The 21,511-nt window shown below is 41.1% G+C and overlaps 1 protein-coding gene across 1 annotated transcript in view; it reads right to left on the bottom strand.

Moving 5' to 3' along the window:
- The window catches only part of MYH15 (myosin heavy chain 15), a 111,099-nt gene that overhangs the window by 24,269 nt on the left and 65,319 nt on the right, over positions 1-21,511 (bottom strand). The window contains exons 24-32 of the mRNA XM_061628112.1: positions 19,808-20,050; positions 18,432-18,608; positions 17,688-17,833; positions 15,319-15,409; positions 11,738-12,127; positions 7,323-7,449; positions 4,930-5,048; positions 4,367-4,563; positions 1,890-2,239 (exon numbers count right to left, since the gene is read on the bottom strand). Coding sequence (XP_061484096.1) covers positions 1,890-2,239; positions 4,367-4,563; positions 4,930-5,048; positions 7,323-7,449; positions 11,738-12,127; positions 15,319-15,409; positions 17,688-17,833; positions 18,432-18,608; positions 19,808-20,050 — 1,840 coding nt within the window. The remainder of the gene's footprint in view (positions 1-1,889; positions 2,240-4,366; positions 4,564-4,929; positions 5,049-7,322; positions 7,450-11,737; positions 12,128-15,318; positions 15,410-17,687; positions 17,834-18,431; positions 18,609-19,807; positions 20,051-21,511) is intronic.

Genomic DNA, 21,511 nt, shown 5'->3' with positions numbered 1-21,511 from the left:
AAGCCAAACTGATCCCCCCCCCCAACCCTACCGGACAGGGCTCCCTTTTCTCTCTTTCTGCCATTCCCTCTCTCTCTCTGCTCTGCCTTTCTCTCTGTCCCTTCTGTAGATCTGTTTATTATTTGGGAGATCCAGTGATACTGAAGACAGGGCCCACAGAGCTACAGAATGGAAGAAATCTTTGACTGAACTATGGCTCATAAATAGCCTGTTTCTTGTTGCAAGATGTGGCAGAGATTTCTCTGGACCTCTGAATTCTGAAGTGAGAGGGAAAACAGATGGGTGGTTGCTATGGTGACTAGGCCTTGGCCAAGCTGTGCAACAATGGATCATAGTGTGAAGAAGGTACAAAGTTGGATTTGTTTAGTGACTCTGCACCTAGAGTCTGATTAGGCTCTAGGAGCATGTCAGATGCCCCAAGACAAAGAGAAGATGTTTCTGGATAGTAAATAAAAGTGGTATGCTGGACTTTCTACACTGTCATTTACCAATACAGAACCAAGTTTTCATTGTGAACAAATGAGGAATTAAAGGAGGAACCAATCACTGAGCAGGAAAAGGTCTGGGGATGTCGGGAGGCTGAGAGAAGGTTCACAATATTCTTCTCCAGATTCCATCTTAGCTTCGTCTCTATTTTAGACAGTTTTTTTTCCCTGATGTCTTTTTGTGCTGTAACATAGCTCTTCTCTGGAACACACATACACACAGAGAGAAAGAAGAAAACTTCATTTTTACATTTAAAATCTTGCTTCTTGTAATAATTTTATACTGGGTTAGGTTTTCCATTCTGAGTTTTCCACATAGTTTTTGTAAACTCTGATTACACTTCCTCTTGATTATTACACAGAGCTACGTTTTTCCTGCGCTTTCATGAACAGCTTTGAATAGATTTAATTTGTCCTTTCTCCTTCCTTCCTCTGTTCCTCGGTGAGATTCAGACTTCACTGTTTTATTTTTTCTCATTTTTCCCCACTTTTATTTAAACTAGTTTTGTATTTGGATGTTTCTGGATCCTATATCCTGGACACCAGACTGGTCTCTACTAAGATGCATTTAAGACAACTGGTCTGCTCCCTGGAATTCAACTCTGGATTGGTAGCTATGTTCTTCTTCTGAACAAAAAGCCATGTCTTTAGGACAGTTGGAATATAGCTTTAACTAGAGAGTTGATGGAGTTTAGATGAAACACTATAGGATCCAGCTATGGCTGAGGTGAAGTTAATCTTGCATATTGTAATCCTTGCTTATAATAGGCACTTTTACTAATATTTTAATACAGTTTATTTCACATTTTATTTTTCCATGTAACTTTACTGTGGCTTGCATACATTATTCCTTATATTTTTTCTTCCCCATGGTTCAACTTTGTATAATGTGCTTTTGATTCTCCTTTGACATTCTTTGTGGATTATGCTTACATCTTTCATAAATTAAAATGTATTCACTCGTCTACTACTAATGTTTTTAAAATAAATTTTCTAAACTGGATTTCAGCCTCTGGTCATACTGGTCACCACCCTCTTGCCCACCAGGGCAAATTAAGGACCTTACTGTCGCCCTCATTTTGCCCCTTCTTGCCACCTACATGAAATAAGGCCTGCAGGTTGCCCATACCTGCTTTAATTGCACCACTTCATATGATACATCCATGCTATGTTATCAGTCTAAATTAACAGGAGAATCTGATACCAGTTGATCTAACTGGAGAATGCTAGACTCTTAGACTAATGACAAAAAAGCCCTGCCCCCAATATCTCTCTCAGTCCTCAGAATAAAGGATTTTATAAAGTAGATAATGTTTCCTCCCCCATTCATTTAGTGCAGTGGTGAAACTAACTCTTAAGAGACTAACTTGCTTAACTGCTCCACATCTTAAGTGCATGACTTACCTTGGAGATTCTTGTTTTCCCTTTTTACAGTCTCCAGATTGTCCAGGCTTTCTTCATACGCATTCTTCAGCTTAAATAATTCTGTGCTGAGGTTTCGGGCTTCTTTCTGGGCACCTTCGAGCTCTGCTTGCGACTCCTCATACTTTTGTTTCCATTCAGCAATAATCCTATCAAAATTACGCTGCTTCTTGTCCAGGACTGCTGCAGCTGCATTGGACTTTTCCAAATCGATCATCATGTCCTCCAATTCATTCTGCAACCTGTGCTTTGTCTTTTCTAGGGAAGAGCATTTGGCATTGGCAGCCTCAATGGCTTCCTCAGCCTCTTGGAGACGAGCTGCCAGCTTTTTCCTAACAGAAGATATGCATAATAAAATGACCCACAACAAAAAAAGATTACGGTTTTTACCAAAATCAGAACAGTGTGGCTTTCCTTGAGTGACATTATTTGCTACATTTAAATACTTCTCTTTCTGCCAAAGCACTCAGGCTGGTTTACAAGGAGAGATGGAAGGATCTGTCAATTTCAGTTCTCTCTGTTTCTTATTTTTCCAATCTTAAATTTAGTTCTGAATCAATTTGCTTTTTTTTTAAAAAAAAATCCTCATGAAAATTCTTCAGCATTTTAGTTTGAATTTTTGTATGCAGTTTTGACTAATGTACAATTTTTGCAAGCAATTTCTCCTAATATAATGCATGTTATGTTCTTTTCACTAATATACTTTATGCACACTTTCCCCTAATATATGCATTTTTGTAAATGTAATGGAAAAGGGAAATAACCAAATTCAGATCCATATTTCATAATGTGTCATTTTCATTTATTGATTGATTATACATCACTTTGTGTAAAATAAAGCTTGCAAAGCAGTTTACATAGAAACAAAGCATATCAATAAGAATCACAAAAGAAGAGTGCAATTAAAAATATAAATAAAATAAAATCATGTTATATTATGAAGTTACATAGTGAAATGCAGGAGATAGTTCTGGGACAAAAGGAATTAGATAGCCATTGGCCCTAGCCCTGCCAATAGAGGGGGGGTCTGGCTGTCTCATCTGTGCCTCTGATGAAGCCAAGATAAACAAAAACTGATAAGACGTTTCTGGGAGGGGAGGAGCCAAAGGGCAGGCTGATAGAGATGGTTTTGCTCTCTCTTCTCTGCCTCTGGTGCAACCAAGTGGAATGAGAACTGATGAGATATTTCTGGGAAGGAAAGAGCCAAATAGCAATTGAAGCCAGCAGAACCGAGGGAGGAACCTCACTGTCTCACATATCCTTCTGATGCAGAAACTTTGAATTGTTTCCTAAGCTCCTGGAGAATACAGGTGCTAAGGGTGTGCCTAGGGCCAGCCCAAGACATTTTGCTGACCACAGAAGCTGTACCACACAAGCTGAGAAGTGCACCTAAGTAAAAATTGACATGTTGCAGAGAATGCTGGGATTCAACTGTTGCATTGTGTGCCATTGTGCCCCAGTATCCCCTGGGATGGGCCTCTCCAACAGTCAAGTGCAGCCCAGCCAATTAGTGCAATGTGCCCACGATATGTTGCAATGTTGCAGAGGATGCTGGAGGTGCAATTCTGCACAGTCCAAGAGTTTTGCACCAGCATCTCTCATAATGTTGCAAGGGATCTTAGGTGTACCTCTCAGATCTCTTGTGCTTCAGTGGCCTAATGGATATCTTGCATTGCTTGTACAGTTGGGTTGGCTCTGATTGCATCTGTTTGCTGTTCTCTCCCATATAAGTATAATAGAAATAGTCCAAACAAAAACAAATATAATGTGTCACAGGAAAAAACTGCACCCACATGATAATGCCAATACAGATCAGTCATGTAGAAGGACAGCTCAGGCAGAGGACAGGCTTATATTTATAAACAGGATGGACTTGACCTCAATCTGAAAGAAAGCAATGATGATGTAAGGGAGAAATATCTAGGAAGGGAGTTCTTTAACTGGGGTGCCACCACAGGTAGCTACCAGCCTTACCTCCAAACAGTAGCAGATAGCATAGCGGGTCAGAAGTGCATACCTGAGCTCCTGGGAAGTGAGTTGTTGCTGCTTACTAGGAGGGGGAGGTGCAAGGCAGCTGTGAAGTCTAGCGCTCTTGCCAGGGCATTTGCACTCTGCTGCGTTGTCCCTCCCGGTAGGCAGTAACAACTCACTTGCTAGGAGGTCATGTAAATGCCTCCACCCCACCATGCTATCCACTACTGCTGCAAAAGGGAGGGGCACCTAGAGAAGGGTTTGGGGTTAATATCTCAGCTGATGGGCAGGTTCATATTGGTTTTCCTGATCATCCTGGATTACCCATATGATCACAACAGGAAGCAACAGGCTTAAAAAAGAACAGGGCAATATGCTCGGGTTGTTGTGATATATAAGTACCTCTCATCGCATTGAATTGCATGTAGCCTGTGACAGTTTGAAGAGTACATATAGAAACATAGGAAGGTAACTGTGATATATCTTACTTGGCATCTTCAAGCTCCTCAGTCCTTTGGATAGCATCAGTTTCATATTTAGTTCTCCACTGTGCCACTTCTGCATTCCCCTTGGAGAGTGCCCTCTGCAGCTCTGCCTTAGCTTCTTGTTCCTCCTCAAACTGCTCACGCAAGAGGTCACAGTCATGACGGGCAGCTTGCAATGCATGGGCCAGCGCATTCTTTGACTGTGGGTCAGGAGAACTGTAGTTAGCACATGGAATAGCGCACAAAGCAGCTACTACAAGAACTGGAAGTAGCAAGCAAGTTACCAGTTCTTGTGGTGAATTCACAGATCTTCCCATTTCCAAACTCAATACTTTTGATTTCTTCCGTAACACTGGTTCAATCATTATGAGCAACAACAGTCATATCAGGACTACTATAATCCCCAACAGACTAAGCCAAATCCCCAGCTTTTATAATTCTATGCAATTCCATTGCACTTACATGAGGTGTGCAGTTCTGAACCTCCTTAAAGACAAGATCTTAAAACAGAGTAGATGTTTCAGGCTGAGTCAGAATAATTTTGGGAGTCATAATCAAAACATTACCTTGGTCTCTTCCTCCAGCTGTCTTTTAAGTTCATCTATTTGTTGAGTGAAAGACAACTTCCCTCGGGAAAGTTGGTTTACAAGCGCTTCTTTCTCTTCCAGCTGTCTTGTAAATTCACCTGCCGGAGGGATATCACAAAAAAAGATAATGAGCATTAGCTCCATATGACAAAGGAGAAGGAGGAGGGAGAGGGCTGTGCTACCAGAGGCAGACATTCCAGTTCTGAGTAATTGAAAGTAACATACCCCCCCTTGTGCCCTTGAGGCATACAGAACTGATTTGAGAGGTAGATTGGGGATTTCATAGTGTGGGCCACACATAGGCTGCCCCACATTTTGCCAAAGCCAGGATTATATGAGACATCCTAAGAAGTCCTCTGGACACAGTAAAAGGAATGGGGGAAGCTGTAGCATTTGACGATGGACTAAAAATATGCATGAGATTTTCACACAATTATTTATAAAAATATTTGTATACCACTGTATTATATAAAAAAGCAGTTTACAAGAACTTTATATATACACACACACATATACACACATACACACACCCCACATAAACATTTAAAATCAGAGATCATCAACTATTACAGAAAGTTATTTCTTAACTGCCTGCATAAGCCTGATGGTATAGAAAAGTTTTCAGCAGATGTTTAAAGATTAAAACAGAAGGTGCCTGCTGAATCTCTATTGGCAGAGAATTCCACAGGTCTGAGCTGATGACACTAAAGGCTCCATTTCTTGTCACTGCCAGATGAGCCTCACCAACTCGGAGGACAACCAATGACGCTCCTATAGACGATCTTAGTGATTGAGCTGGGATATAAAAAAATGTAAATGTACTGCCTTCAAGTCGATTCCGACTTACGGCGACCCTATGAATAGGGTTTTCATGGGGCTGAGAGGCAGTGACTGGCCCAAGGTCACCCAGTGAGCTTCATGGCTACGTGGGAATTCAAACCCTGGTCTCCCAGGTTGTAGTTCAACACCTTAACCACTACACCACCCTGACTCTCATGATATAAGGGATATAAGGGTGGCTTATTTAAGGCTTAGAATCAAATTAAGCATGATATTATGCACTCATTGTATCACTACTACACAGTCTATTGTAATGTATTCTATGTGGGGCTGCCATTGAAAACCTCTTGGAAAATTCAATTGGTGCAGAATATTGCTACTAAAAACTTGACTGGGGCAAGCTGCTGGGATCATATATCAGCTTAACTTGCTCCCAGTCAGTTTCTGAGTATAATCCAAAGTGCTCTTTATTAGCTATAAAGGACCTAAGCAGCTTGGGATCAGGCTTCTTGGAGGACTACCACTTATGTGAATCTGCCTGTCCTTTAAGATTGGCTGGAGTGTCTCTCTTACCTGTGCCATTGCCCTCTGAGACAAGGCTGCTGGCAATATGCAAGAGGATTTCTTCTAAGGTGGTCCCCAAGTGCAGAATTCTCTGCCCCAAGAGGTTAAGGTCATCTTCCTCTTTATTTCTCTTGGCAACTTAAAACATTCCTTTTTAGACAAATTTTTGTCTGTTACTGCTTAATGAATTGATTGTTACTGCTATTCCTCGTGTTTCTGCTTTTTGCTATGTTTTTAGTTTTGTTAACTTGTGTTTTAATAACTGGACCATTGTTGATATTAAGTTTGCTTTTTATCTGTAAGTTGCTTTGAGTGACTCATGTCCCAGGAATCTAATAAAATAATACCATAATGCCAGGAAAAATAAGTCTCCAGTTGGGAAATGATCATAGAAAGCTCTTATTGCAAGGTGAAGCTGAATGAGTTCTTCATGAGCAGTGAATGGAGCATGTGTAGAAAGAAGAGTATATTGTGCATCAGAAAAATTCTAACAAGCATCCAGTGCAAATCGACAGCAGCTGTAGAGTTTGGAAATCAAAAGATAGAAACAATAGACCAGCGGAAGGAATCCATTCTTATGCAAGAGAACAACGGAAAACACAAGCAGAGTAAAAGAAACAGTTCCTGCTGAAAATGTTGTATATATGCAGTCATGTAGGGATGTACAGAACAGTATCTTTCTGATATACATATTTCTGATATGTTTAAGAGAAGCACAAAAAGTATGACATTTAAAAGCATGTGTTCTCCACATTTTGTGTCCTATTGTACACATTTTGGTCCTATTTTTGTGTATATTTCATGTAATATCTATCACTAGAACTATAGATATCTATATCACAAAATTGAAGAAATGCAGTATCTGACTGATAGTTGCACTCCATTCTGCTCAGGTAGTGCAAATCAGTTTGGTCTGCAATCACATTGAAATGCGGACTGAATTAAATCCTCAAGCAACCCCACTGACTCATGAAAAGTGTTGCCATGCCTGCACTTCCTGTGACCATAATCATGTTTGTCCAACCTACCATTCTCAGTCTGCAGCTTCCCTTTTTGGGTAGTGAGGTCACTCAACACACGGGTCATCTCATCCATCTTAGTTTTTGCCTCATTGAGATGGTCTTCCAAAGTGCGACAGAGTTTCTCTGCATTTGCCTAAAGCAGTTGGAACAAAGCAGTTGGAACATCATCCCAATTAAAGAGAACTGCTCACCTTATTTGTCCCATAAAAAGACAACCTCTGACAATAAGATACAACATTAATGACGATGATGACACACTTTTTTCTATTTAATGAAGGAAGAAAAAGTTTGGCAGAAGCCAATGAGACTAGAAGCAGAGAAGCTACGATATGATCCAGCCAATATTAAGGCTTGTGCAAACTGTGAACAAAGTGCAAAAATTAAAAGGGCACACCAGTAATAATAATAATAAAACAGAATAATAATAAAACAGCTAGAAGGACATATTTTAAGTCCTATTCTTTTATATACCGAAGATTAAATTGATTGTAAGGAAAAATAAAAACATATTCCTTCAAAATAGTTCACTGTGCCCTACAGTCTTGAAGTACTAGAAGACATATATTCTTTCACACGTGCAAACATAACTTTTTGTTGTTCATCGGTTACATACTGACTAGTTTGCTTCAGCTATGTGATAGATTTTGCCAGCAACAACATTATTTTCTATAATTAATATTTTACTGGAGTCATATGCAAAACAATTCGCAGAACTACTCTATGACTGTGCTTTTCACCAAGAGTCTTGGGGTACCTTGAAGACTAACAAGTGTGTTATGGCATAGGCTTTTGTAGACTAGTCACATTCTTTGGCGATCACTCGTGGCCGAGTAAGATTGTCTTCCAAGATAAGGTCTTTAACAGTGGGTCCGTAAGTGACTGTGCAGGCCAATTCTGGATCCACACAGCCTCCCACAGTGAGGACATAGGTTTCCAGATGGAAGATGGTCACGATGAGGATTTGCTTGATGTGCCTTCTACTTAGCTTGTTTGTCCTGTTCGCCCTGTATTCATGCTTCTTCGAAGTCCACAGCACCTTTGATAATAACCGAACTCCATTTGGGACGTTCATGGGCCAAGACTTCCCAGTTGTCGATGCTCATGTTACATTTTTTTAGATTCGCTTTAAGAACATCTTTAAACCTCTTTTGCTATCCACCGATGTTCTGTTTTCCATCCTTAAGTTGGGAGTAAAGTAGCTGCTTTGGAAGACGATGATTAGGCATTCAAACAACAAAGTTGATGTTGAAGGATCATTGTTTCAACACTGGTAGTCTTTGCTTCTTCCAAAACGCTAACATTAGTCCATCTGTCTTCCCAAGTAATTTGCAGAATTTTCCGGAGGCACCATTGGTGGAATCTTTCAAGAAGTTGGGAGTGGCATTTATAAATGGTCCATGTTTCACAGGCATACAGTAAGCTCGGTAGTACAATGGCTTTGTAAATAAGCATTTTGGTCTCCCTGCGAATATCCCAATCCTCGAACACTTTACGCTTCATTCGGGAGAATGTGGCACTCGCAGAACTCACACGATGTTGAATTTCAGCATTGATGTCAGCTTTTACAGAAAGATGGCTGCCGAGATAGGGGAAGTGATCAACGTTCTCCAACGTCACACCATTAAGCTGGATTTATGGTTCTACAGAGGGACTAGTTCGCACCTGTTGATGAAGCACTTTGGTTTTTTCAATATTAAGTGAGAGCCCAAGCTTTCCATATGCTTCTGCAAAGACATTTAGGATAGTTTGAAGATCTTTCTCTGAATGTGCATGAACGTTTGTGCCACAATAATTGTCTTTAAGGTACCACAAGAATCTTTATTGGTTTTGCTACAAAAGGACTAGCATAGCTACTTTTCTGGAGGAAATTTTTATAGGATAGGGGGCAAATGGAAGGGAATCAGGCACTTAATTAATAATAGCTTTGAATTGTTGAATTGAGTTGATACAATGGAGACCTCACACTGAAAGCCATACATCTGTGAGCCATAAGCACATGATTCTTAAGAGATTCCTCTTAGTAGTGTGGCAGGAGTAGGGGGGAGAGAAAGTTAAATATCCCTAGGGGAATATTTTTCAATTGTTCTCTATACCATTTATCAAAGATAAGTATGATGAAAGCTTTTCAAGGATCATAATGGGAAAAAATATATTCCACTTTCATCCCCCCCCCAAAAGCCAGTAAATGATCCTAGCTTTAGTTTTCTGTATATCAGTCTATCTACTAATAGTAGATACAATAAAACAAGTAAAAACAATAGGGTCCCAAGCTATGGTCTGAAGGCACATGAGGCCAGCACCCTGCTGAAGCTAAGCAGGGTTCAGGTCTGGTCAGTGCCTGGATGGGAGACTGCCTGGGAATCATATATAAGCTGCCTTGGGTTTCTATCATGAAAAGACAGGTGGGGTATGAAATAAATAAATAAATACTAATAACCAGAGAACGTACACTATTTTGTGGTATTTTGGTTTGGCTAATAAAGGTATTGTCCTAATACCGATTTTGAAATGTATTAATAATGATGCCCTAGAACAATATCTGCAGCAGTGATGGGGAACCAGATGTTGCTGGACTATTAACTCCTGTCATCCCTGATTGCTGGCCATAGTGGCTAGGGCTGATGGGAGTTCAACAACATATGGAGAGGGCCACAGGTTCACCACCCCAGCAAATAAGATGATCTCAGTAATGATTTCTGACATTGTTTAAATACTATTTGCACATGCATTGGCCTAAACACATATTGCCATAATACCACAACAGAGATTGAGGGAACAGTAATACTGGTGTGTAAACAGTGCATGCATTTAGGCTGATGCACATGCTCAAGGCATTGATGTGTTACTTCCTCATTCCAAAGATTGCTAGAATGAAGGCAGCTTTTGTCTGGAACCGGGGACAGTCAGGGATGTTTAAATCAAACCCTTAGGGTAACAGACTTTGGAACAAGAAAGTAGAAAATAGATCCAGGTGGCCAAAAGTGATTTGCCATAAAACTAGCGCCAAGTTGTAGAAATGATTAATGATGATACTGATGATATTTGGAGAAAATCTAGGAAATCCAAATATCTGACTCAACATGATGAATATCCTACAGCTGGAAGTGCTATAGTAAAATAAACAAAGGTAAATTGTATAATTTATTCAAAAAGCTAAAAGAGACACCTGAAGGCTAACAAGATGGGCAAGCTTCTCAGGGAGACTGGGAGGGGGGCAGCCTGGCACACTCAAGAGAAAAACAGCTTTTGCCATTGCTTCATGCTTCTCCACATACACTATACTTTCTGTCTTCATCCGTCTACTGATTCTCTGTTGCCCGCTTTATATTTGTAAATTCTTGGATTGAAAGATTTCCCCTTTTGAGAACAGAAGGCTCTGTCTTCTGTTTGCATCTTGGAGTTACTGATCCCCCAGGCTGCAGTTCCCACCACCCAGCAAATCTCTGAAAAGCTGTTCCAGTAGATCAGAGGATACTCTGGTGCATGATGCATAATATGATGCTGGAGGATTCAGCCAGGAGAGAAAATCAATGACATCCCCACATGTACATAGGGATTTTTGGATCCAAGCCTTCATTATATTTGGTTCCATGGTTTAATGTAATTGGTATTTCTATGTGATCTTTTCTGGATGCGCTATATCAACATTGTTTGCAACTATTTAAAGTTTTTGTAATTCCCTTCAGAATCTTCTAAAAGTGTAAGCATTCATTTTGACTTGTTTAATAGTTAATCTTTATATATGGTGGTATCTGGCTAAGTCATACTCAGAATAGATCCAATGAAATCAACGTAATCAGATATCACCCATAGCACTTCAGATATATGTGGTAATAGGCCAACAGTGTTTTCCCCATATTGTAGCTAGAGAACTGAGGTTAAGAAAAAGTGGCTTGCCTAAAACCACATACTGAGCTTCATGTAAAAGATGAGATTTTAACTTCAGGACTTCCTGGTTCACCATTCAATCTCTTAATCACTCTGTAGCACTAGTGATTACAATAATTCAATGTTTTGTCATTCATGTTAATTTATTATTTAAGAAAATTATGCTATCAATAATCACTTCAGAGGTGAAAAATGTGTTTCTGTCTATCTATAAATGACATTTAGGAGTAGAAAAAGGCACGCAGAATCCAAGTAACACTATGGATTGTATCCAACATTAGTCATACTCAGAGCACATCATTGAAATGAATGAAGATGACTAGCCTGGGCCCATTCATTTCAATGGGTCTACTCCAAGTAAAATTTAGAAGCCTACAACCCCCTCTTTTTGGCCCATTGATCAGATTTTCTGGAAGGGCAGTGCACAGCACTCAGTGAATACTTTTTGTCTTGGTTGTAGCCAATCCAGGTTGATTTGAAATAGTTCCAGTCCATGTCCGGCCTGTCATTACAGTAAACTTCAAAAGCTTTACCTTTCCCTTGACCAGTTGCTCCATACTGGATGACAGATCATCCACTTCCAGCTTCAGTTCACTCTTCTCTTTCTCCAGTTTTTGTTTAACCCTCTGCAGGTTGTCCACTTGCTCTCCAAGCTCTGCCATGCTGTCTGCATGCTTTTTTCTGAGTGTAGCCGCAGTTGCCTCATAGTGAAGTGTGGCCTCTTCAAGGTCCCGCCGCAGTTTCAGAAACTCTGCCTCCCGCTTCTTGTTCATCTCCAGCTGTGCTGCAGTGGCACCCCCAGCCTCTTCTAGCCGCTCACTTAGCTCTTCCAGCTCTCTGGCCAGGTCTGATCTTTGCTTTTCCACTTTTGCTCGGGCAGCTCTTTCTGCTTCCAGCTCTTCTTCAAGCTCCTCTATGCGGGCCTATCAGACACAGAAACATACATGCATAATAACACCACAGTCCTAAACATCACAGTGCCTACACTTTAAGATGCTGGAATTAACCTCTGTGATAACTCCAGCAGCAGCTGGTGGCTCCAGGTCAGCGAGGCAGTGGAATCCGCTCCAGGTTTTAGTTCAAACTTTCAAGGAGTTGTCCAAGGTGCTGAGAATGTTCAGAGTGTTCCCTCACTCTGCATTTGGATCAGGACTCTAAATCATCAGCAGAGCTAAAAATTACACCTCAGCGTGACAAGCCCTAGTTATCTGTTTTTAAACAATAAGGAAGTGTTCTGTGCCATCTTCCTAAGACATCAGACATACAGGCTACAATCCTATTCACCCTGCTGGATCAGGCCACTGTCCCATCTAGTCCAGCATCCTGTTGTCACAATGACTCCCACCAACAGAACTAGGAATTAATTCCAAGCAGCCATGCATAGAATTGCTCCTATACTTAGTTATGGATGTATAAAGGATACATATTGAGGGCCTCCTGCAGATACCATCTTATCAGGTGGTCTCTTCTGCATAACATAGGAAATGGACCTTTAGTGTAGTGACACCTACCCTGTGGAATTCCCTCCCCTTAAATATTAGACAGGCACCATCTCTGTTATTTTTTTGGTGCCTACTGAAGACCTCCCTCTTTCAACAAGCCTTTTAAGTAGAGACCTTATGCCAGTCTGCTTGTGTTTGCAATTGCTTTTTAATATATTTTAAACCTTTTAAAAATGTTTAAAAAGCTTTAAAAATGTTTTTAAAGATGTTTTGTTTTAATATGTTTTAATGGTTGTTGTGTTTTAATATATTTTGAAGTCTGTTTTTATTATGTTTTGACGTGTTTTTAGTGCTTTTGTTTGCTGCCTGGGGCTCCTACTGGGAGAACGGGTGGGATATAAATTAAATAAATAAATAAGAAAGTATTTTTTATTTATTTTATTTAATTAAGCTTATATATCGCCCGACTAGCAACAGCTCTCTGGGCGGTGAACATTAAAAATACAATAAAAATAACACAAAACTGTACACAAAACTGTACAGTCTAAAATCAAAATATAATAATTTACAATTAACAGGAATTAAAATGCCTCAGAGAAGAGAAAGGTTTTAACCTGGTGCCGAAAAGATGATAGTGTCGGCGCCAGGCGCACCTCCTCGGGGAGACCATTCCATAGTTCGGGGGCCACCACTGAGAAGGCCCTAGATCTTGTCACCACTCTCCGGGCTTCCCTATGAGTCAGAACCCGGAGGAGGGCCTTCGTAGTAGACCGTAGTGTACGGGCCGGTTCATATCGGGAGAGGCGTTCCGACAGATATCGTGGTCCCGCGCCGTATAAGGCTTTATAGGTAAGTACCAACACTTTGAATCTGGCCCGGAAGCATATTGGAAGCCAGTGCAAACGGGCTAGCACAGGTGTTATATGCTCAGACCGCTTAGTTCTTGTTAGCAGTCTGGCTGCCGCATTTTGCACTAGCTGTAGCTTCCGAATCGTCTTCAAAGGTAGCCCTACGTAAAGCGCATTGCAGTAGTCCAGACGCGAGGTTACCATAGCATGTACCACTGATGAGAGGTCCTCCTTACTCAGATAGGGACATAGTGGAAGTGGAGTATTCTGTGACAAAGAGTGTCCTCTGCCATTTTAAAATTAGGATGAGGGGGAAAATATGGGTTATGGCAGGCACATGTCATCCCTTTCCATATTCATGTCCGTACTAGAACTGTCAAAACGAGTTAGTCACACATTCTGCCTCTGGGCAACTAGCAAGTTGCAGAACTATTGATGGCACATCCCACCTCCTCCAGAGGGAAGAAAGAGCAACTCTGGCAGCTGCAAAACCAAGGAGGTCATAGAGCCTCCATGGATCAGCAGCCAAGAGGACTTTTTTTTGTTCCTGAAAGAGTTTTTTATCTCTGTGTAAACTTCATTGCCAGTGTTAACACACCAATGCAATTCATGTTGTCTTCCTCTAAAGTGTAGTCTGTTCTTTTACTAACTTGCAAGCCGGCTAGGAGCTTGTAACCAAGGACATTACAGTCAAGGGCAGATGTTTTCCTTTTCACTAAGCATATTCTGACCAATTTCGCTCTTTTGCTTTTGTCCGATTCTTCTTTCCTTCACATGCATCTCCCATTACCTTTTACAGTCACCAGTCCAACAAAGCTCTTTATGTTATTAAATTTCCTATTGCTCAAGAATGGAATTTCATGCAGGCCTACATGCGTTTGGTGGTTTCTCCCTCAAAATCTGGCATGACAAGTCCTATGCAGATGCTTAGTGAACTGATGAGGGAAGAAATCAAAGTTGTGTCCACTCTCAACTACTCTCATAAGGGATGGGAAATCTATGGCTCTCCAGAAAATGTTGGACCACAACTCCCATCATCCCTGACCATCGATCATGCTACCTGGGGACTGGGGCTGATGGGAGTTGCAATCCAACAATATCTGGAGGGCCACAGGTTCCTCATCCTTGCTCTACATGTTCACCTGAGGGTCTGAAAAGAGTCAGCATGCATAAACAATGTATACACATAGGCACTCTCTGTATGATTAGGAAACCTGCAAATGGCAGCATCCCAGTTATGCCTTCTGTTATACACCTGTAGTTTCTGTCAGAGCCTTCTCCTTATCTTAATTCATGTTAACATAGTTTATTTATTTGTTATTTGATTTATATCCCGCCCTTCCTCCCAGCAGGAGCCCAGTTCTTCATGCAACACATAATTAAGTTAAAAAATTTGCTGTAACACGATGTGACCGTGATCACTGACTTTAAAAGACGACTAGGCACATTAACGGAGGCTTTAGTCTTATCAGTGGCTATCGGTCAATCACGATAGCGAATTAGAATCTCCATGTGTGGAGGCAATATACCACTGAATACCAGTTGCTGGCAAGGAAGTCAAACAGTGGAAGAGAGCTGCTACTTTCATGCCCTGCTTCAAGGTTTCCCAGAAGCTTCTACCTGTCCACTGTGGGGGGAAAAGGATGCTGAACAAGATGAATCTCTAGTCTGATTCAGCAGGGGCGAACCTTATCATTGATCATATGGCAAATTTTTAGTAAGCTGAAATTCAGATCAAACGGGATTACAGCCTGTACAGAGACCAAGGGTTTCTGACAATACAATATATCCAGCAATGGGGGAAAGTTATGCAGGAAAAACTACCTGAAGCTCTTTTATCTTCTTTTGGAGCTGCATCACTATGGCCTGCTCATCCTCGATCTTAGAGTTCATCTGACTGATTTCAAATTCTTTCCTGTTAATGCAATAGATTGGGGTGGGGTACAAGGGAGTAATTCGTTAACATTACATCTTTGCTTTTAAGCAGAAATGTCGCCTCAGAAATACCCTATACAGGTGTTCAGGTAGACCAACACAGGAGCTGAGCTGTGTGTGATTAGCCCCACCCTCTAGCACCTGCACATATAGGAGAAACCTCTGCATGGAGGTGGTATCATATGTACAGCAGTACATGTCGAGGCTTCTGTGCAGCCTGGGACAATGATCATGCAGAATTCCAGGCTCCATGGAAAGCAAGGTCCCCTTCCTCCATATGTTCACACTGTATACGGATTCATTACATGAGAACCTGTGGACAACATCCAATGAAGCTGAATGATGGAAGATTCATGACAGAAAAAAAAGTATTTCTCCAGCCAGTGCATTGTTAAACTATGGAATTCACTCTAATAAGAGCCAGTGATGTTCACCAATATGGATGGCTTTAAAAGACAATTAGATAAATTCTTGGAGGATAAGGCTGTCAATGGCTACTAGCCATGATGGCTGTGCTCTGCCTCCATGGTCAGAGGCAGTATGCTTCTGAATACCAGTTGCTGAAAACAGCAGGATGGGAGAGTTCTGCTTGTGTGCTTCCCGTACGCATCTGGTTGGCCACTGTGAGAACAGGATGCTGGACAACATGAGCCACTGGCCTGATTCAGCAGGCTCTTTTTATGTTCTTATGCGTAGATGCCAGGGGCAGGGCTAGTCAGCACACACTATGAAAGGGGCATGATTACTCAGCCTGACTCTACTCCCTGCTCCTGTACTCTGTATGGGAGCTATAATGCCTGAATAGGGCTCATTGCTGCTACTGTTCAAAATCCTTAGGAAATAGCTAGGTTCTGTGCAACCATAAAAGGTACTGCGTGTTGCCTGCAAATTTGCAATCTTAATAACACAGAAATCCTCTACCTGTAAGAACTCTTTTGGTGGGAGGAACTGATTAAGGTTATTACATTTTGATCTGGCTGCCAAAGCCTAGTCTCTTATAATGTGGAACCTAGAACCATACCAGATGGAAGAGGAAGGAAGAAAAGCAGACTGGAGCCTGGGGAGTTGAATCTGGCTGGCTGCCCTCTATGTGTGAAATGTAAAGGCTCTCCAGGTCTACTTGGAAGTGTCAACCTTTGTCTTCTTTCCTATTTTCTATGTGATTACAGTTTTATGGAACGCCTTCGCCAGGCAACCCTATTTGTAGCTGAGGGGTGTGTGTGCGTGTGTGCGTGCATGTGTTGTATAGCAGGTCTACACAGCGTTTGACCCATCAAGCTAAACACGCCCACCAGTCACATATGGTAACCCACCAGGGACTAAATAAACCTTCTGTTTTTGGCTGCTTTCCTGGGACTGAAAAAGTAGGAGGCTTCCAAGCACTACATGGCAGGCCTAGTATATAGTGGAATCACATTGTGTGACTGGAACTCACTTCTCACATTTTACACTAAGGGCTTATCCACATGGGAGCATAACTTTGTACTAAAGACAGTTTTTATCTCCGTTTTCTGTTTGCACCGTCCACAGTAAAAGCTCAATGCCAGCTGCAAACACAATGTTTTCTAGTCACACTTGAGGGGTAGCATCAATCACGTACTTTCCAAAAGACCATGCCCTCTAATTTAACATTTCCACTCCTTTTGGTTACCTGGTAACTGAGCATGCTCATTTTGGTCTACCAGTAAGTTTCATTTTTTAAGAAAACCCTGGAAGTGCAATTATTTGTATTTTCACTGGCACAATACAGATGAAATACAAATCTTTGTTTGAGCAGTGTTATGCTTTTGTGCTCAAGTTAGGGAGAAAAGAAAAATAAGGCACCGTTTGCAGCAACATGAAAAAGGCTTGCAGAATGGGAGAGAGCAACGGAAGTTTCTCTTCAGCCCACAGGAAATGAAATGAAAGAAGGGAGGAGGAGGGAGTGGGCATGGAGAGGGAATAATTGACACACCCACCTAAAAGCATTGGAGCAAAGCATCTGCAAACCCTAGAGATACAACGTGAAGACTTTTTTTCCTTACCTTTTCGGATTATCAGAGGATTGTGTTAGTATGGATTTACAGGGCAGAAACTGTGTGATAGCTTCTGTTTGCCAGTAACATCATGTCAACCATGCAAATTAAAAGGGGATGTGAGTAGCACCAGACACACGGTAAACCCCTGTGTAGATGAGCCCTCTGTATAAAGCTTCCAACAGCAAATGTTTTACAGTATAAAAACAGACTCTACCCATAAGAAAGTTTAAGCCATCTTACTTCTTTAACTTTTCATCCAACTGCAGCTTATCATTTTCCAAATCCATGACACTCTCTTGAGTCAGCTTCAAGTCACCTTCCAGTTTGCGTTTGGCTCTTTCCAGATCCATCCTCACTTTCTTTTCTTGCTCAAGAGAACCCTCAAGCTGCAGAAATGAAAAGGAATGGGTAAGTGAGAAAGTAGCCACTCAACATTTCAAGGACTCGGTGGATCACAAATGTTGGCAAGCACCTTCAGGCTGTGTAAGCCATACTGAAGTTTAGACACACAGAGTCATATTTTTCTTGATGTAGGCAGACTGCCCTCGTTCACCAAAAGGGACATGCTGAATAAAATACTAGAAAATTGAGGGGTGGGGTGAATTACCCATTTCTTTCCCAGTCATAGAAACGTACAAAGATGCTGTTATATTGACTCAGACCACTGATCTATCTAGCTCTGAATTGTCAACACTGAGTGAGTGTCAGTGGCTCTCCAGGGCTTTCGGTGGGAGTCTTTCCCAGCAAATCAGAAGTTCTTCCATTGAGCTATGGTCCTTCCACAGCATGTCTATGTAACAACTGGAATGCAAATGAATTTCTTGCATTTAACTTCCATTCAGAAACTGAACAATAGATCTACTTACTTTTTCACCCATTTCAATAATGGGTATGACATTTACAATGGGACAATCAAAGCCATGAAATGTTAAAAAACACCACTACCAAAACAACCAAGGTAAATGAACAGCAGAACAAACATACATCATCAACTTGTTGCTCCAGTTTCACTTTAGCTTTGCTCAGGGTGTTGACTTTGTCCTCCTCTGCTTGCAGGTCATCCAAGGCCTGTTGATGAGCTTCCTGCAAGGACTTCTTTTCTTTTGTAAGCTTGCTGATGGTCTCGTCAAGCGTTGCCATTTCTTCTGTCAGATTTTTAACCTGTGCAGTAAAGAAAACAGAGGACTTTGCGAAGTAATCTCAGGCAGATGTTTCCCATCCCTGGCTTGAGAGAACTGACGCACACTGGTTGTAGTAGACAGAGTGCTGTGTGTTAATGTAGAGCTAATTCACACCATTTTCATTCATGCAAACAATACTTGGCTTTCTTGGGTATATGCTCGTGTGAACTGAATTCCAGATACCACATCCAGATAGAAAATAAAGAAAAGCAACTAGCATATTGGTGCAAGAGAAGCCTAACGTGGATGGTTACTGTTAAATGCAAAGATCTGGGCACTCAAACTTTGGACCAGAAACAACTTGCTGGTGTAAGGGCATGGTCTGAGGGCACATGGTGAAACCACTTTGCAGAAGCTACTATAAGCATATCTGAGTCTGGTCAGTGCTCGGATGGGATACCACCTGTGAATCCCATATAAACACCACCTTGAGTTTCATGATGAAAGAAAGGCAGAATATAATAGAACTAGATAAATAAGTAAGCAAATAAATAAATTAGTCTTGCCGTGATTACAGAGGTTGCTGACAGCCAGATCACAGATTTCCTAGTTTATATATTGCATTTGTCTATGCAAGTTCTATCAGGGAATGCCACATGGGCCAAAAATGTAGATTCTTACCAGGGCGACATAGTAAGGGGGGCATGTAGTTTTATACATTAAAACTGGACAGATCTGATGCCAACCAAGAGTTTTTCCTGGAAACGTATAGATTTGCATATTGACCCAGGGGTGTAGTTGTCCAGGGTCTTCGGAGGGGGATCTTAGACCACTTACTTTTTTTGGGAGCACGGTCCCGGCCTCCTATGAGCCACACATGAAAGGGGAGGGTGTTGGCCATTGAGAAGAGTCTTCTAACATGCTTCTTTGTCCTTTCCTGCTGATTGGAGCCAGTTCAGAGTGAAAAGAGGCAAGTCAGCTACTGAGAAGACTCTTTTCAGTAGCTAATACTCTCCTCCTTCATGCTTATTGGCTCCCTGATATGTCTGTTGTTGAGGGAGAAGGCATTAACAAGGATCTAATTTTCAACCCAACAGCAAAACAAGGGAGGAGGGGCATGGCTGTAACTAACATGAAGGGACCCTGCACTTCTGAATTTGCCACTACACTACTGTATTGACCACTATCAAAAAGATTCCTTGAGAATATCTTTTTTTAATGGCAAAGTATTTTAGGTACCTTATTTTCTGTAGCATGTTTTTCTTTCTCAACTTTTGCCAGTGTTATTTCAAGGTCATCAATGTCTTTCTTCAGCTCACAGCATTCATCTTCCAGCTTTCTCTTCTTGGATGTCAGCTCAGAGTTCATCTCCTCTTCATCTTCCACCCGCTCAGTCAGCTCTTTGACTTTGGCCTCCATCTGGATCTTAGATTTAATCAGCAAGTCACATCGTTCTTCTGCATCTGCCAGGGTGTCTTGCTCCTGTCAGGATTCGCAGGAACTGCATTAGTGGCTAGGAAGAAAACTTAGCAAACAGATTCTCATCAACCATTTTCTTCTCTCCCAGGGATGCCTGTACTCACTCAGTGTGTATATTTATATATTCAATCTCACATACACAGATGAATGATCAGATATGAACAGCTTGGGAGATAATTGACATCAATTTTTTGGAATACTAATTCTGGGTGTCATTGTAGCCCTGTAGATATATCATGGGACTGAGTGATTGATACTCATTTTTTCCCCTCACCATATCCATCCATCATGAGCTCTTGATGGAGATCAACAATAAAACACAGCCACTGAAAGACAGTATGTGACAGCCAAGCAGAGGCTATACAGTGGGGTTGGGAAATCTGTGGTGCTCCATATGTTTGTTAGACTACAACTCTCATCTGCCCCAGCCAGCATGGCCAATGGTCAGGGATGATGGGAGATATAGCCCCACAACATCTGGAAGGGGTCACAGGTTTCCTATCCATCTATCCATCCAAATAAAATGCATTTGGCCAGGATAGGACCCATACCACTGCTACTATCAACCCTCCAGATGGCACAAAGGCTCTTCTGAAGAGAACTGATTACACTAATCCCCTGAGGATTGTTAAGCAAGCCTTCTGAAGTAAGGAGTTCTTCCTAATGGAAAAAGCCTGCTTTCAATAAAATAAAATAAAATCTCTACCTGTCCATAGATATGGGTAGATTATATTAGTGTCACAGAGGATATTTCCAGATGGGGGGCTGTTCAATTCTGATTTTGGCACATCAGCTTCCACACATTCCCATTTTTCAGTCATGGATATCCATTGCTATACTACCACTTGCTGTCCACATCAGTGGGCAGAGCTTGATAGAATGTATCTGGGCATTTATTTATTAGTATATTTGTATACTGCTACTTCATTCTTAAAAAACATACATGCGGTTTACCACAAATAAAAAATACAGTAAAATAATTAGAAATACAGTAAAAGCAAAGGTCAACTTTTGCAGAGAGACATCTTCTTGTGTGTGTTTCGTCTCTTCCCTCATCATTCCCCCCTCACATTCCACTGCTTTTTTCTGTTCTGAGCATGCACTGAAATATTCTGTACCAGTGTGTGCAAACCTTTTTAAAAAAAAAAAATCCCAGGAAGTGTGCAAGACCAAATGTTAACAGACTTAATTATCATTTTTCACAATGGGTAAAATGGAGAGTTGTCCTTTTGAGGGGCAGGAAAACATCAATTTCTTTTTTTAAAAAAAAAGTGTAATACTGGTGTGTTGTGCTAGAGTGATATTTAGCTAAGACTCTAACAAGAGTGATAAATCAATTTCGTGCAAGACCTCTGTATTATTATTGTTTCAAAATATTTTATCTACAAATATTAATATCTATATATAGTACAACACAAAACCCTCTATAAATATATTGCAATAATGTGACAAAAAATTGGCTAA

This window comes from Rhineura floridana, chromosome 5 (assembly GCF_030035675.1).
Source record: "Rhineura floridana isolate rRhiFlo1 chromosome 5, rRhiFlo1.hap2, whole genome shotgun sequence".
In the NCBI taxonomy this organism is placed as follows: Eukaryota; Metazoa; Chordata; class Lepidosauria; order Squamata; family Rhineuridae; genus Rhineura; species Rhineura floridana.
The sequence above is the reverse complement of the archived record's forward strand: the minus strand, read 5'-3'. Positions and strand labels throughout refer to the sequence as shown.